This window comes from Lagenorhynchus albirostris, chromosome 2, assembly GCF_949774975.1.
Source record: "Lagenorhynchus albirostris chromosome 2, mLagAlb1.1, whole genome shotgun sequence".
Classification (NCBI taxonomy): Eukaryota; Metazoa; Chordata; class Mammalia; order Artiodactyla; family Delphinidae; genus Lagenorhynchus; species Lagenorhynchus albirostris.
This window is the reverse complement of record NC_083096.1, coordinates 180,700,147-180,715,590: the sequence shown is the minus strand read 5'-3', so window position 1 is coordinate 180,715,590 and position 15,444 is coordinate 180,700,147. Positions and strand designations below refer to the sequence as shown.

General features: G+C 59.4%; 1 protein-coding gene across 1 annotated transcript in view; it reads left to right on the top strand.

Moving 5' to 3' along the window:
- CAMTA1 (calmodulin binding transcription activator 1) overlaps nucleotides 1-15,444 on the top strand; it is an 893,482-nt gene that overhangs the window by 770,160 nt on the left and 107,878 nt on the right. The window contains exon 7 of the mRNA XM_060141561.1: nucleotides 10,929-11,082. Within this exon, the coding sequence (XP_059997544.1) occupies nucleotides 10,929-11,082 (154 nt within the window). The remainder of the gene's footprint in view (nucleotides 1-10,928; nucleotides 11,083-15,444) is intronic.

Below are 15,444 nucleotides of genomic sequence, written 5' to 3'. Positions count from 1 at the left end.
AGGAACCTCATCCAGGCTCAGGTTTGCCAACTGCAGGGCGACAGTAGCCCGTGTCCCTGGCCAGTGCCTGGCAAGCAGGAAGCAGCAGGCAGTTAACACCCCGGCTGCCACTCCCGGCCTGGATCCACCCCAGTGGAGGCCCTGAGCATCATGGTACCTCCAGCCACTGGGTCCCAGGGAGAGATGACCCCCGATATCCTGACCTCCTTCCGTAACTCCTTACAGGTCAGCCATCCAGGAACTAATGTCGCCCATTAAAAAAAAAAAAAATCGATTTCTGTTTTTCAGCCCATTTCTCCCTGGGAGTAATGAGTCTCCTACGTTACCTGCCCACTGTGCAGAGTTTGTGCCACAAATGACTCCCTGAGCTCCAGGGGGGGACCCATATTCTTAGTATTCAGGGAGCTGGAGAAAAAAACACACACGTTCACCTTCTTCTCCTTTTTCTGACCTGAGAGACTTTGAGTCACATTTCCCCTTGGCTTTTGTCTTTCTGACCAGAAAAATCCGTATCTCTTTTTCCCGTGGCCATCCACCCCTCCTGGAGGGATGCTCCCCTCTCCCGTACATTCGCAGCCCCAAATCAAGGTTCCTGATAAAGAGCCCTCGTGTCAGACTCTCCGGGCTTGGTCCTTCCTGGTCCCAGCAACGACTCTGGACAGTGGCTTCCAGAAACCCCTGGGGTCTTCCTGAGTTGATGGGTGGCAGCTCAGCCCCACCAGCCCCCACAGGCAATTTGTTTTACTCTCCCTGAGCACACTGCCCTGCGCTTTGCCCACATGGGCTCCATCTGTCACTTTGCATCCACTAAATAGATCCTCTCGTGACCCGTCGCAAATGACTCGGCGCTCCATCACCCGGGACAGTTTAGCGTCATCTGCAAACGTGGAGATTTTACTGGGCATTTCTTCCCCCAGATCATGCAGGATGATTATAAGTAAGGCAAGGCCTGGCCCTGAGCCAGTGTGACTCTCCTGGCTTCCGTTTGTCCATCCAAAAATGTGCCCACACATCCCGCCCCACAGGTACGGGGGTGCAGTGGGGTCCCGCTGCACGATTAAACGTCCTCCCCAGCGGCATCCTCCAGGATGGCTTAACCTTCCAGGGGCCTTTGGATAGAACTTGCTCAGAGGCTTGCAGAATGTCTGGATGGACGGCATCCTGGGCTTCTCTTTGAGCCCAAGCGTCTTTATCTGCTCGGGGCGAGTGGCCCATTCTTCTTTACTTCAGCGGTCCCCAGGTGGCCGGGACTGTGACAGGCGTGATTTCCCACAATTAGTGTGTTTTTCCTACATCACCTGTGGGTTAAAGAGGACGGAGCAGGCCAGCCCCTAAGCCGGCAGCGTTCCCGGAAGCCCACACCAGGTGGAAATTGTTTAACTATATTCCCATGACTGGAAAATTCTGGTAATTGTGTAACAGCGGTGGCGGCAGCAGCAGCACTGAGCAATTACCCAGGGTTTTTCATCTTCAGACCACTTCATCCACATTAACTAATTAAGTCTTCCAGCCTCCCTCCGAAGCGGGGAAGGGCTGCCGGCCCCCGACTCCCTCCGGTGCTTACGTGGGCTTAATGAGGGCCACCCGGCCGAGGGGCCACGGGAGCTCCCCCGGGGCTGCAGGCCTCTGCCCCCACTTGGAGCAGGAGGGGAAGCCCGTGTGAGCCCCCCAAGCCTCTCCCAGGCATCGCCCCCCCGCCGGGTCCCCCGCCCTGCTGAGCGCTGGCAAAGGAGCAAGGAGGTTGTCTGTGTCCCCTGCCCTGCTGGACTGGACCGGGGGATCCGGTACCCAGCCCGTGAAGGGGGCCTGGCTCCCAGGGAGTGTGCAGCTGACAGCTGGTTTTGCCTGTTACTGGGGGCTCCGGGGTGCCTCTTTTGTTTCCTACTCTCCCTCTTTTCTCTCTTTTCTTGCTTCTTCAACAGGCCCCAACTTTGGGGACCTGGGTCTGCCCCCCCAGTCGCCAGGTGCTCAGTTGCGGCTACCCCTGCCTTCACCGCACAGCACTGCCTGGCCACAGAGGGTGTCCTGGCCACCGCAGGCCCTTGCTGTGGAGACAGGGGTTCTGCTGCCTTGGCCCCGCCCTACAGAGCTCACAGGCCGGCCCCACCCCTCTTCCCAGCGGCTCCCCGCACCCCACAGGCTCCCTGGACCCATTTTCACCCTGGCACGGATTCTAACTGGGCCGCTGATGCCCAGGGCACCGAGGCTGGGCACACAACCCTCCAGCCACCGTCCGGCGAGTTCCCTCAGGGCCTCAGGGCCCCAGTGGAGGGCAGGCGCAGTGATGCGGGCTGCGGGCTGGGTGAATTGTGGAGCCCTGAGCTGAGAGTCTGCATCCCTCGAATATGTAACCATGGCACCTGCTTCTGTGGGTTGTTGAAGGGAGTGAATGAGGAATGCTTCATGGGGCTTGAAGGGGGGCCCGCACACAGCTGACACTCAGAAAGCAGTCTTTGCAAACAGAGGCGCCCAGCGGGAGGTGCGCGCTGGGGGTACAGGCACGGTCCCGCCGCCTGAGCAGCACCCAGCACACACCCCGAGATGGTGGTGAAATGTGGACTTGGTCACGGGAGCACCTGAGTTTCCCCAGCTGGGGAAGAGCGAACCAGGAGGGGAACAGCAGGCTGCAGGGGCCGGCAGACCCCAGGAGACCTGATGGGCACAGCGGCCCCACCTCGTGCCTTTATCCAGAGTGGCGAACAGGTGCCAGGCCGCCCAGGGCAGCTGGAGTCCAGGCCAGAGGATTTTTCTCCGCCTTGCAGTGTGGTGACACCCCCGGCCCTGAGCTGCCTGGTGTCATCATTTATTCATTCCCTAATAAATCCGGCCCTTCTTTCTGCCTGCTCTGCACTCCTGTTTTATGGGCGCCTACCCTCGGTCATGGGGAAGGCTCTGCCTCTGAAGATCAGGCTTGTGGGGCTTTCAGAATCTGCATCAATGATGCTGATAGGACGAAGGCAATCACAGAACGGGCTTGCGGCGCAAACGATGCTGATTTACTCTCTGTCTCCCTCCCCCGGGGCTGGTGGTGCGCAGACCCGGCCCCCTCCCCCGGCGGCAAGTGGGGAGGTGTGTGGCCACTATTACATGCTATTATGACTTTCTGGGTAATGTATACATTTTCACTATCACACAGCCTCTCTCCTTCATTTTTCATGAGAACTGGCATGAGATTAATGGCCAAGCCACAGAAGAAACGGAGCACCATGCCACCCTGATTTATCGAACGCTTAGCGTTGACGCAGCTGCAAACAAGGGTCACACAGATGTTGCAGCTGCATTTTGCTTTAACAAAACCAACAGCTTTTTGCATTTTTAACCACGTCTTGCGCCGCTGTCCTGCTTACTCCACAGAAAGGGAAGCTGCCTCTTCCCTCCCAGCGGAGGGTAGGGTCCTGGGCTGGGGCTGCAGGACCCCCGGCGTCCAGCCACCTGGTGCCCAGCGCTGGCCATGGCCGCGAGGACGTGAGCTCCCCAAGCCTCTTGCTCTGGGCCGCTTGAGCCTCTGGTGAAATCGCGCTACTTTCAGTCCATTCCAGGGTCTGTGGTACAAACCCTGGAGCAGGCGTGAGCTGCAGGAGGCGCAGGGCTCAGCTTCCCCGCCGCAAACCGGAACGCCTCCCCACCTGCATCGCAAACCGGTAACAGATTACGGAAGGCCCGTTCGGATCGGCTGTGGGTCAGGGCCCTTGCCTCCTGAGCCCCTTACCTGCCTCCCCTCTCTCCAGCAAGGTTAAGGCCACTTGTACTCATCTCCCCCATCCTAAAGAGCTAAGGCTCGGCCAGATCAAGTGTCTGCCCACCGCGAGCACCCCTGCACCTCAACCCTCAGCCCTCGGAGCCAGAAGCCGCAGGAGCTGTGGGCGTCTCCTCCAGGCTGGAGGTCAGGGCTCTCCAGGGGCAAGCTTGGCATCCCTGCCGCCCCCAGTCTCTGTGCCACCCCCATCCACCCTGGCTGCCACCAACCTGGGCTTCCCACGTCTCTCTGCTGAGCGCCTCGGCCTATTTCGTTCTCTCTCTCCTTCTCTCACCCTTCCGCCACCTCCCCCTCCTGCCCCAGCCCTCCAGGCCCGGGTTCTGCCACGGCTGGGGGGACCGAGTGCGGTTCCCCCTCGTGGGAGCCGTGCGGAAAGGGCCTGTGGGAGCCGTCAGAGAGACACCTTGCAGCCCTTCTCCACCTGCCACTCCCCCGAGCTGCTGCGCCCGCCTCGCCCTGGGCACCAGGGTCTAGAAATCTGTAGTGTCTGCGGCAACAGCTTCTGCGGATTAAGCCGGATCACAGGTGCCGCCACTGGCGCCCCGACTGCCCCCTCCGCCGCCGCACCGGCGCTAACACCGCACAACAGCGCTAAGCCTGGCGGAGGAGCGGACGGGGGATGCTTTCTTGTTCAGTCTCCCTTCCTGAAAGCCCCGTCACTGTCATTAAGAAGGTTAAATCCGCTGTCCCCTCCGCCAGCCCCCATGCCCTTCTCCTGCCTGTCCCTACCCCACCTTTACGCGCTCAGCCCCGGTCCCAGGCCTGCCCGCAGGGACCCCAGAGGCCCAGAGTACCCAGATCAGGAAGGACGGCCCACGCGTGAAGGGGAGACAGAGTCCCCCGCCCTGGCCTCTCACCTGAGCCCCTCAGTGTTTCCAACAGGAAGCCCCACGCCACACCCCGGGTCGGGGAAGAACTATAGTCGCAGCTGCTGGGAAAGGGGGGCTCTGGGGAGGAAAGGGCTGTGGGGACAGTGCGCCCAATCGGTCAGGCGTTTCCTTAGAAACCTGGAGGTCCCCTGAAAGCAGCTTGAACGCCCGGTGAGCCTCAGGCTAGGCCAGGGAGGGGCCCCAGGGGAAAGGGACCCAGGAAGCATTAAGGGCCCTTGTCTTCCAACAGCTGCCGGAGGCGCTTTCCCTGGGCTCTGAATTCCCTCAGAGGTTCCCAAACTGTGTTCCAGAGGACACTAGGGTCCCAAGAGGTGCTCAGGTTCAAGGTCACATAGGCTTGGAAAACCTGCCCACAAAGTGCCCACCAAGAGATCCTCCTGCACGGGGTGCCGCCAAGGCTCTGACAAGTCCTGCAGCCAAGGAGCTGGTTTAACTTTAGCCCAGCATTCTCTGTGGAGCATTCCAGCCCCTCCTGTGCCGCTGGAGGTAAAGGTCCCCAGCTTGTTCTCCTGGCTCCCATTTGTTCCCCCAGCTCAGGTGAAAGGCTCCAACTGGAAAAGATGCCCTAGGAGACAAAGTCTAACTCGGCCCCCAGAGATGCCCTTCCAGCAGCTACAGCCCACAGTCCTCTGCCTGGCAGCCCCGCAGCTGGAACTAGGTCGACAGCAAGTCCAAACCTCACATTTCCAAATAAAACCTGAGAAGGAGCTGGGTTGAGGACCAGCGGAGCCTAGCACAGAGGGGCCGAGAGCTCCGGGGCCTCTCGGTGGCTACCGCCCCCTTCCAAGGGGGTGGACACTTCCTCCCCCTCCCAGGCCGCTTGTCCTCTCCTCACAAGTCCGTCTGTCCCTCAGGAAGGATAGCTGGGGTGGGGAGAGGGCTCCAGGGGCCCATACCACCCGCCCCAGCCAGGCCAGCACCCCTGGGGCAGCTCAGCTGTCACCCCCCTCAGCACTCAGCAGGTGGGGAGAGCATCTCTGGTGTGACAGCCCCGCTCCGGGCTCCAGGAACCCCCCCGCCACCACCGAGCAAGACAGAGCCCGGCCACCGGAGCTCTCGCTTCTAGGTGGGAAAACAGGCCAAAGCCAGCAGAAACCGCTCAGAAATGAGAATTGGGCGTGGGTGCTGTAAAGAAAATAAAGGATGCAAAGGGAGTAGGGCCCGGGCGGGGCAGGGTGTCACCATGTCTGGGGGGTCTCTGAATACGGTGTCCAAGAGGAGGTGGCATTGATGCTCACGCCAATGGGTGGCACAGAGCCCACCAGCCAGAGAGGACAGCTCAGGAGAGAACGCACGCGGCAGATTCGGGGAACGCGGGTGGCAGGAGCGGGGCGTGAGTGGCCGGAGAGGAAAACAGACGGCGGGGCCCTGTGACCGTGTCAGGAGTGTGCGGCTCATTCTCGGGCCAGGAAGCCGGCGCCAGAATCAGAGGGTCAGGCCTGCTGGGGCTGGGAGAGGGATGGGGAGGGAGGGGAGAGAGGACGTGAGCAGATGCCGGGGGAGGGGCCCGGACTGGGTGGGCTCCTGGGACGAAGGGCTGAGTGGGTGGGGCAGGCTTACCTGAGGGGGAGAATTGACAGAGCTTGGTGATGGACGGATTGGAGGGAGAGGAAGTGAGGAGAAGGGCTTTGACCTGGGCCCCTGAGGGCAGGTGGTACCATTGGTCATTGGGTGGAGCCCGGGCTGGGCCAGCTGTGGGGAGCGGCCGTCAGGCTGGGCCACGTGAGCCGGGGCATTTTGAGGTCCCAACAAGAGCTGTCGATGGGCAGTGGGACAGGTGAGCTTGGAGCAGAGCCGGGAGGTGGAGCTGGACGGAGAAATCGAGGAACCCTTAGAACGTGGTGGGCTGAAGGCCGTGAAGCTGGCGGAGGGTGCTAAGCGGGGTGGGGCATGAAGGCCCAGCTGCGAGGCCTGGAGAGGAAGGGGCGTCACGACAGTAAGAGGAACGTCGGGGCAGACGGACTGTCAGCAAGAAGGTGCGTGTTGTAAGTGTGTAGACTGCCTGCCAGAAGCCGACTCGGTCGTGCTCTCCGGAGAAACACCAGCGTTTTGTTTGTTCCGGGGTTTGGTGACACCTAGGCGTTAGGACAGCGGGACCCTGTACGGACGGGACTTCGCACCTCGCCAAGGCCCCGTCGCGGCCCCTGCTGCAGCCTGACGGCGGGCAGGGGAGGGGGACAGGCTGTGCCCTTTTACAGGTGAAGAACTTGAGGCACCAAGAGGGAGGGAGGGGTCTCCTAGTCCGTGGCTCTTTCCAGAAAGTTACGGAAGTTCTCTGAGACGTTCACTTGTCCACAGCTTCCCCTCCACAGCCGCCCTATTGGGCTCCCCCAGGCCTCTAACACTGGACAGGCCTCCTGGACATTTGGGGGGGGGGTCATTGCCAAGGCCACCGTCTCCTCGCGGGGGCGGCCTCTTGCATCTTCACGGACGTTCTGTAGCCCAGGGAGAGCCTCTGGGTGACACCTGCGACCTGCAAAGTCTGCCGTGGGTGGTAAACCCCAGGGAGCCGTTAGAGGACGTCAGCCCGGGGGTGGGGGTTGGGGGGGGGAGGCAGGCCGGCTCCACAGCCGTCCAGAACCGAGAGTCTGGGCGGGTCTGGTGGGGGGTGTCCTCGTGTCCCCTGGAGCCAGCCTGCCCCTCCCTGCCGACAGCTCCGCACTCCCTGAGGATCTGACAATGTTATAAGCCCCCCATGAAACTGAAACGTTGGGACTCTACGCCTAATATATATTTCTGCCAGAAACACCCAATAAAATGTACAACTAGCGAATAAAATCACAACGTTGCCAAGAAGTGCTGTGTGCCCCCAATTTCCAAAAAATACCTCAATCACTCTGTGTCTTAAAACCAGCCTCAAGCCAGGAAGCCGTTATTTAAAATTCAACTCAGGAGTTTCGGCCTCAGGAACTCCAGGCCCTGGGATGGAATTTGTGTTAAAGATATAAAGCATGACACAGGCTGCTTCTGCATTTCCGAATCCCAAACGCAGCCTCCTTGATGCCGTAAGGGACTGGGGCCTTCTCCTAATTGTATCAAGGCCCAGGGCCCAGGATGGAGGCTCCTGGGAAGGGGATGTACGTGTTGGGCGCATCCCCTGAGTTGAAAGGGGCCACAGTGGATTTTGAATCCCTAAGTCCCTGGCTACAGATGTGGGGTCCACAGACCACCGGGTCTGTGCGCTCCTGCAATGCAGTGTTGATGCGCCTTGGGGAGTTCTTCTGGGCTGGGAGTGGAGAAGCCACAGCCCTCATCAAATTCTCAGAGGCCTTAGACCCAGAAAAGGTTAAGAACCAGCCTTGCCTCTTAGCTTCCTACGAACACCCTGTGTTCAGAGAAGCTGCCCTGCCCTTCGAAGACACAAAACCAAAACCAGGTGTCAGCTGAGCACACGTCTGGGAGGAGTACGGATAGAAGATCCAAAGTCAGCCTGATTCAACTCTGCAAAAAAGAAATGAACAGCAGGCGTTGCCGGATGCTGTGATAGCTCCCGGGCACTGTCCCTGTGCTTGAGCAGACGAAGGAAGCTTACAGACTAGTAAGACAATCTCTACCCAATCTCCACCCTGCTGTGGTGGAGGTACAGAGGGTGAGGTATCCAGAAAGGCTTCCTGGAGGAAGAGGTGTCGAGCCTGTGCCTGTCCTCAAAGAGTAGGTGGAGGCTGGTTATGCAGAAATGGAGCTGGACCCTGAAGGAAGGAATGGGACTTCCTGAGATAGGGGAGTCTGGGTGCTGTGGGGCAGGAGCTCAAGTTCTGGGGGTTTCTGTGCCCTTTGCTTCCCAGGCCCCCGCCTGCCCTCCCACCGCCCTGGCTTCCCACAGCTTTTCCAGGTGCCCAGGCTGCGCTCAGTGGGGCAGTGGGGCAGGAAGCTAAGGGCCTTTCATTTCCCAGACATCTGGCATCCTGGCTTCCTCCCGCAGGGCTGGGCGCCTGCTCCAGGGGCTGTGATCAGAGGAAGCCCTGAGTGGCCTGCGGGCCCCTGCATCCCTTTGATTCCTACTCTGTCTTGCTCAGTGGCCGACGCTGCCGTCTGGACAAGCACAGACTCAGGCAGGAGCTCCCAGCCCGAGGAGGCCAGTGTGCTGGTCGGTAGAAAGAACAGAGGGCTGGGGCACAGGGAGGATGGTTCCCTCTCTCCTGGGCTACCCCGTCCAGGCCACGGGCATGACAAATCTACCTAGCCCACTGCCTCTTGGGCATATTGCAAGGACGAATTTAAATATGAAATGGGAAGGCAGTTAGCCTGGGCGAAAAAGAGGTCACCAGATGTCTCGGCAGGACCTGAAAGCAGAGTCAGAACTGTGGCTTCCAGCCCCAGCTCTGCATTGCCAGGCACGCAGCTTTGGTCAAGTCACAACTTCACTGGGCTTTCGGGGTCCTCATTGCAGACAGAAAGCGCCCTGCCCTGCCCTGCCCAGCCCTGCCCTGCCCAGCCCTGCCCTACCCTGCCCAGCCCAGCCCTGCCCAGCCCTGCCCAGCCCTGCCCTGCCCAGCCCTGCCCAGCCCTGCCCTGCCCAGTCCTGCCCAGCCCTGCCCTGCCCAGCCCTGCCCAGCCCTGCCCAGCCCAGCCCTGCCCTGCCCAGCCCTGCCCAGCCCTGCCCTGCCCAGCCCTGCCCTGCCCAGCCCAGCCCGTGTCCCCAGCTTGCATGGGCACCAAAGGAGCTAATGGCTAGAAAGTGCTGTGAAGAGAATAAAGTGCTGTGCGATGTCAGGGATTATCATTGTTATTAAGGGGCGTGATTACCGCAATCCAGAAAAGCTGCCATTAACGAGAAACCTCCTGTTCGTGTGGATTTAATTTCCTGGTTAACTGAGCGTCGGCAAGAAAAAAAACTCTCCGTTCCAACCCTTATTGAAAATCTTTTAAAATTATACCAGTGTACTTTCCTGCTCCGGTCATGGAGTCGTCTTGAGTCCTTATTTATTAACGCACTGATTGAGTCACATATTCATGTATTACTCTGGCTCTGATCAGATCCTAAAAGGTGACCGCAGACCCAGGCTCCTCCGTGCCCGGGTCCTCGCGCCCACCCAGGACTCGGGGTTGGGTATCCAGAGGGAGAAACCGAGGAGACGTATCTGGCAAATAGCACAGGATGGGACCTTCCAAGTGGCTTTTCCAGAGTTCCCTGCAGCACATTGATATATTATTATGCACTTCCTTACGGTTCAAGAAATACTTTCTGGTTGGGGTAGGAGGTTTTTCTGCATTTATTCAGATGCGTTATAAAGTGACATGGCTGCTTTTTTTAAAACAACTTTGTCAGGACTGACAAGACCCAATAAACAGCCTCACCCTCTGGGGGGCCACGGAAGGCCACAGAAGGGCCTGTGCTCTTTGCAGTGAAGCTGCTGCCCCACAGAGGCCCCCGTGGTGTGTTGCTATCAGAGCTGGTGCTGGGTGGAGAGCGACGCAGTCACCTTGAATTGGATCTGATGGCAAGAGGCTACCCCATTTCAATAAAACCACTTGGGGACAAAACCGTGCTTTCACCATCTTCACGGGGAGAGTTCTTTCCGTTCATAAGCTCCGAAGAGATTTCCAAGGAAGATTTTCCAGAGGTTCCAAGTGACAGCTGTCTCCTGGGCGACGCTTAGAGATGCTTGTGCAGGGAGACCACAGGCTGAGGGGCAGAGGGGCATCCAGCCCTTAGAAGTGGATGCCTTGGACTTCCCCGGTGGTCCAGTGGTTAAGACTCTGTGCTTCCACTGCAGGGGACACGGGTTCAATCCTTGGTCAGGGAAGTTCCACATGTCACGCAGGGTGGCCAAAAAAAAAAAAAGACGCGGGTGCCTTAAACTTTAGGAACTCCGTTTCCCCCTTAAGAAGAGGGTGGTGGTGATAACTGTCAGGGACGTCCAGGGACCTGCAGTGAGGAAGTGCGTGTAAAGAGCGGAGCTGCTGGGGCAGCTGTGGGCGTAGGTCCAGGACATGAGGCTAGAGGTACATTTAACTTCATGCGTGGTCCTTAGTTACACATGAATCCGCCCACATGTAGAGCAGTGGGTCTCAACGGAGGCCAGTTTTGGCCCCCGGGGGGTAACAGGCAATGTCTAGAGATTTGGGGGAGGGGGCGGGGTTTAATGGCATCTCACCAGAGGCCCGGGGTGCTGCTGGGTGTTCCCCCACTACAGCCGATGATCTGGTTCCACGGGTGAGTGGTGCCCAGGTTGAGAAAGCCCGGCGTGGAGATGCTCAGCCTGTCTGTACCTGCTGGGGTGACCTTGGGCAGGCTCCGTACCACCCTCATGCTACCAGTGTCTGTGCTCTCCCCCCAGAACCCCGACATCGTCCTGGTGCACTACCTGAATGTCCCGGCCATCGAGGACTGCGGCAAGCCCTGCGGGCCCGTCCTCTGCTCCATCAACACCGACAAGAAGGAGTGGGTGAAATGGACCAAGGAGGAGCTCATCGGGCAGCTGAAGCCCATGTGTGAGTAGGCGCGGCCGGTCGGCCAGGGCCACCCAGGCAGGGCCAGAGGTCCTCCAGGGCCTGGGGATCCGGGGGCGGGAGCCCCATTCTGCTCAGATGACAGTGAACTTAGCTGTTACAAGGACCCTGCCCAATTCCACCCGGTCCTCGGGGGCTCCCTATGCGACGGCCAGGACCCAGATATCAGCCCACGTTACAGATGAGAAACGTGGGTTCCAGAGCACAAAACCCGTGGGCGAGGAGCAGAGTGGAGAGCGCCTGGCACCTCTGTCTTGCAGGCCGCACACAGGGGCGCGGTGGCAGTCCGGGCAGGGAGAGGCCTGTGGCCCGCGGCCAGGCTGGCCAGGCTCCTGCCCTTGGCCCATCTGCTCCTGGACACGGGGCACCCTTGGCTCCCAGACAGGGAGGCACACAAGTAATGGGAACTGAGCTGGATTTCATTTTGTCAGCAAAGTGACGCTGCCGGGAGCATCTGTCAGGAGCAGAGCTCTGAATGCAAAACACCGAGCGTGTCCGAAAAGCCGGGACGTGGCCGGTGCCTGGTTTCCACGGTTAGCCGGCGGGGGCTCTCGGTGGCATCTCCTGCTGCCTGGACGGAGGGCTCAGGGAGAACAGGCCCGGGGAAAGCCGTCCAGTGCACAGGGCCCTGGGTTCCGGAACACTGATCTCTGAGGCTCAAGGCAAAGACCTGTCATCACACTAGACCTCAGGGAGCGGGTCAATGGGGCCGCCAGAACCTGTGGCCCCCTTGGAAGTCGGGCTGCGGGGAGGAAACACATCCAGGGAGCAGCTGAAATGTCCCTTCCTGGGCGCAGCGAGTGTCCGGTCACTGAGTGTCCATGCTGAGGCCATGTGGCACCTGTGGTGACCAGCTCATCCTGAGAAGCCTTCAGTGCTCAGATGGGAGGATCCCCCCACCAGCCACAAGGTTGGGGATGGGGTCGGGAGGGACAGGGTTCTGAGTAGGGAAGTGGACCCTCAATAGGCTGATGGTCCAGCCCGCCCGGGGGCTGGACCCCAAGGCTGAGGTCCACCCCCATGCTGTCCTCCTCAGCCGTGTGCCTGTGGGGAGGCTCCGGCCAGCTTGGCCTCACTGCCGCCACCAGGAACTAAAGCCAGGAGGCCCAGGCTCAGGCTGTGCCCGGTGGAACCCTCCTCAACTGCAGGGCCTTCCAGGCTCAGGCTGTGCCCGGTGGAACCCTCCTCAACTGCAGGGCCTTCCAGGCTCAGGCTGTGCCCGGTGGAACCCTCCTCAACTGCAGCTCTGACCAGAGCCGCCCTGTTGAAGCCACCTGGTACCCTCAGGACGGAGCATGAGCTCCTGGGTGGGCCCGCAGCTCATCCACCTGCGGACCCCACGCCACTGCCCCTGCCCAGGGAGACATCAGAATGAAGTCAGCCTCCTTAACCAGAAGGGGACACGCAAGCCTCTTCAGAGCTCTGCGGAGCACCCAGAAACTTGGGAAACATCCCAGCTAATTCCCGTGATCCTTTGCCACGTGCCGCTCCTCGGGGCCCGCACCGTGCTGGTGCGTGGAAGGCTCTCTGTAAATATCTGTGAGGGGGCTGGGTAAGCGTGGCTCGGCCCAGCTTGAGCCCCTCTCCGCAGGGGCCCGAGCACCTGACAGAGGCCCCCGGCGTCCAGGCCGGAGCTGCCCAGTGGCAACCCTCCAAGGCCAGGCCAGGGACTGGGGAGCAGGGCAGTGGTGCTGGGTCTGCTCTGCCGCCCCGCCCACCCACGCCTTCCATTCCGTGGTATCTAGATGTGCAGGGCTTGTGCTTGACCTTGGGCTTCCTCCCCCAGAGCCGCCCACACTGCCTCCTTGGCAGAGCCTTGGCTGGGCGGGGGCAATGGCTCTGATAACCACTGGCGCTGGAACTACGCTGCCAGGCCAGTCGAGTCCGCGCAGCCAGGCGCTGCAGGTGCGCACCTGGTTCTGGGACTGCTTCACTGTGTGACCTCAGGCCAATCACTCACCCTCTCAGAACCCTAGTTCCCTTTCTGGAAAGTGAGGGAAAGCATCCAGCAGTCTCTGTACCAAGACCAGCAGCATCCGGCCCCCCTCCGAGGGGCCCAGCTTGGCTCCTGGGCCTCTGCAGACCCGGGTCCGAGGCGCTGAAGCCACTGTTTCATCCCATGTCCTGGGAGGTTCCAGAGACCGAGCTGGCCAGAGATTAGCCAAGGGGATGTTCCCGAGGAGAGAGATACCTTTCAAGGTGGCCACCCCAGGCAGAGGCTCTGGCCTGGGCCCTCCTAACGCGTCTCAACACACACCGATGGCCGTTCTCTTGTAAGCCACCCTGTGGCCCCTTGCCTCCCCATTCTTTTATCAGAGCTGCTTCCTTTTTCTCCCTTCATTGTCTCCACCCCCTTACAACAGCCCCCATCCTCAGAAGGGGCCCCACCTGGGAAAAGTCCCCCTCCCACACAGGAGCCTGTCTGAGTCCAACAGGAATGCCACCTCCCACAGCAGGCAAGGGGATGAAGCCATGAACTCCAGGGGCTGGAAACCAGACCTCGGTCCTTCTCTGATGCTTAACTGGAGGGAACTGTGAACGCCTTTTAAAAGTCTGCAGTGCATCAAGGAAATTATGTAAAACTACAACAAACACCCCATAAAGCTAATCATACTTGGGTCCCTGGTGCCCAGACATGAGAGCAGCGCGGTGCAGTCACTCAGGGTGTGCATGTGTGTGTGTGTGTGTGTATGTGTGTGTGCGTAGCTCCGGTTAGACATGCACAGCCCGGAAACACAGCCCGGGAAATACGGCTCCAATAAAAGCTTTAGATGCCGATTGGGTTTGGAACACACACAGAGCACCAGCTACCCGTGTTCGGGGAAAGCAGAGGTATGCTGGGAGCCAGGAAGGCATCAGATTGGGTTCCACAATCAGGCGTGCCACCCCAGCGCTGGAGCCAAACACGTTAGCTTCATCACATTTTCACATAAATCACATTCCTTCAAAGACTTCACAGGTTGACTTCCTGATGTTTCCAAATTTCTCTGCCCTGCAGCAGAGTTGTCAGTGGTTTAATCAAAATGTTGTGTTCATCGTGGGGAAGGAGACTCTGCTCCTCCGCCTTCGCCTCACCTGTTGACGATGGGGTGGGGAGATCCTACAGACGCCAACTTCTGAGCCAGACTGATTGCAAGAACCCCACCTTGATTCTTGCAGGGGTGCCCTTTAGTCCTTTGGGGGCTTCCCTTCAACCTGCAAACTGAGGGATGCCTCCTCCAGACTAAAAAAAAGCAAAGACAAGGGGGAAAAATTTAAGATCTCTGATAGGAATTCCCGGTCTATTTCCAGCAACGCTTCCCGTCTTTTGCAGTCCCTTCTGTGGTATTTAGAATACGGGTCCTGCCGCTGTGACGAAGACAAAAAGAATAGTGGCTTAAAGCTTATTTCTCTTTCACAGAGAAATTCTGGGTTGATAGGGCAGCCTCACAGTGTCAGGGAGCAGATCAGCCGCCCAGGCTCTTTCCAACTGGTTGCTCTGCCATCCCTAGGGCGTTGCCCTCTTTATGTGGCCCAAGATGGCTGCTCCAGCACCTGCCATCATAACTGCATTCCAACCAGAGGGAAGGGAAGAAAAGATGGAGGGCAAACTTCATCCCTTTAAGGACGGGGGCCAGAAGTGGCACACAACACTTCCACTCATATATCATTGGCTAGAATTTGGTCATAGGGTCACCCCTCGTTGGCAAGGGAGTCTGGGAAGTATAGTCTTTTCTAAGCACTACCATCCTAACTTCCTTTGGGGAATAGGGTTCTGCATGTGAGTCCTTCAGGGCTGAGTAGAGCCAAGGGCAGCCTAGGGAGCCTCCTGTAAGGCCTCAGCTGAGAATTGCTCAGCTCAGCTCAAGGCCTGAGGATGCCCGTCCGTCTGAGGGTTGGAGTTTATGGAACTCAAGTGAACATGATCTAAAGGTCAGCACATCTCATCCTGGAAACTCCAGGGTACGTTCCAGCGCAGCCGGTCTGAGAGACCACCCGCTTTGGACCCGGCGAACTGCCATAGTGCAAGCGGGGGCTGGGCAGGTGGGATCCGCTCCTCCCGGGTCAACCTTGAGTGGGAAGAATGATGGGCAAGACAAGCTCTGTGCCTCGGTCCCGCCAGCCTGGCGGGAAACTCGCTCAGTGATCCTCGGCTGCCCCGAACCACGGTGGCCCGAGCCCTCCACCCTCAGGGAGTCAGATGGAGCCAGTTCCCGTGGAGTGGACCCTCAACCCTGAGCTCCGCGGCTTTCTGCCCTGCCGCATTCCTTCACAGCCCACGAGGGGACGGGATGCCAGCCGCTTCCCGGCTAGCAGGTGGTGAGGATTTTCCATGCAGAGTGAGGGATGAGGGCGTGAGATTTA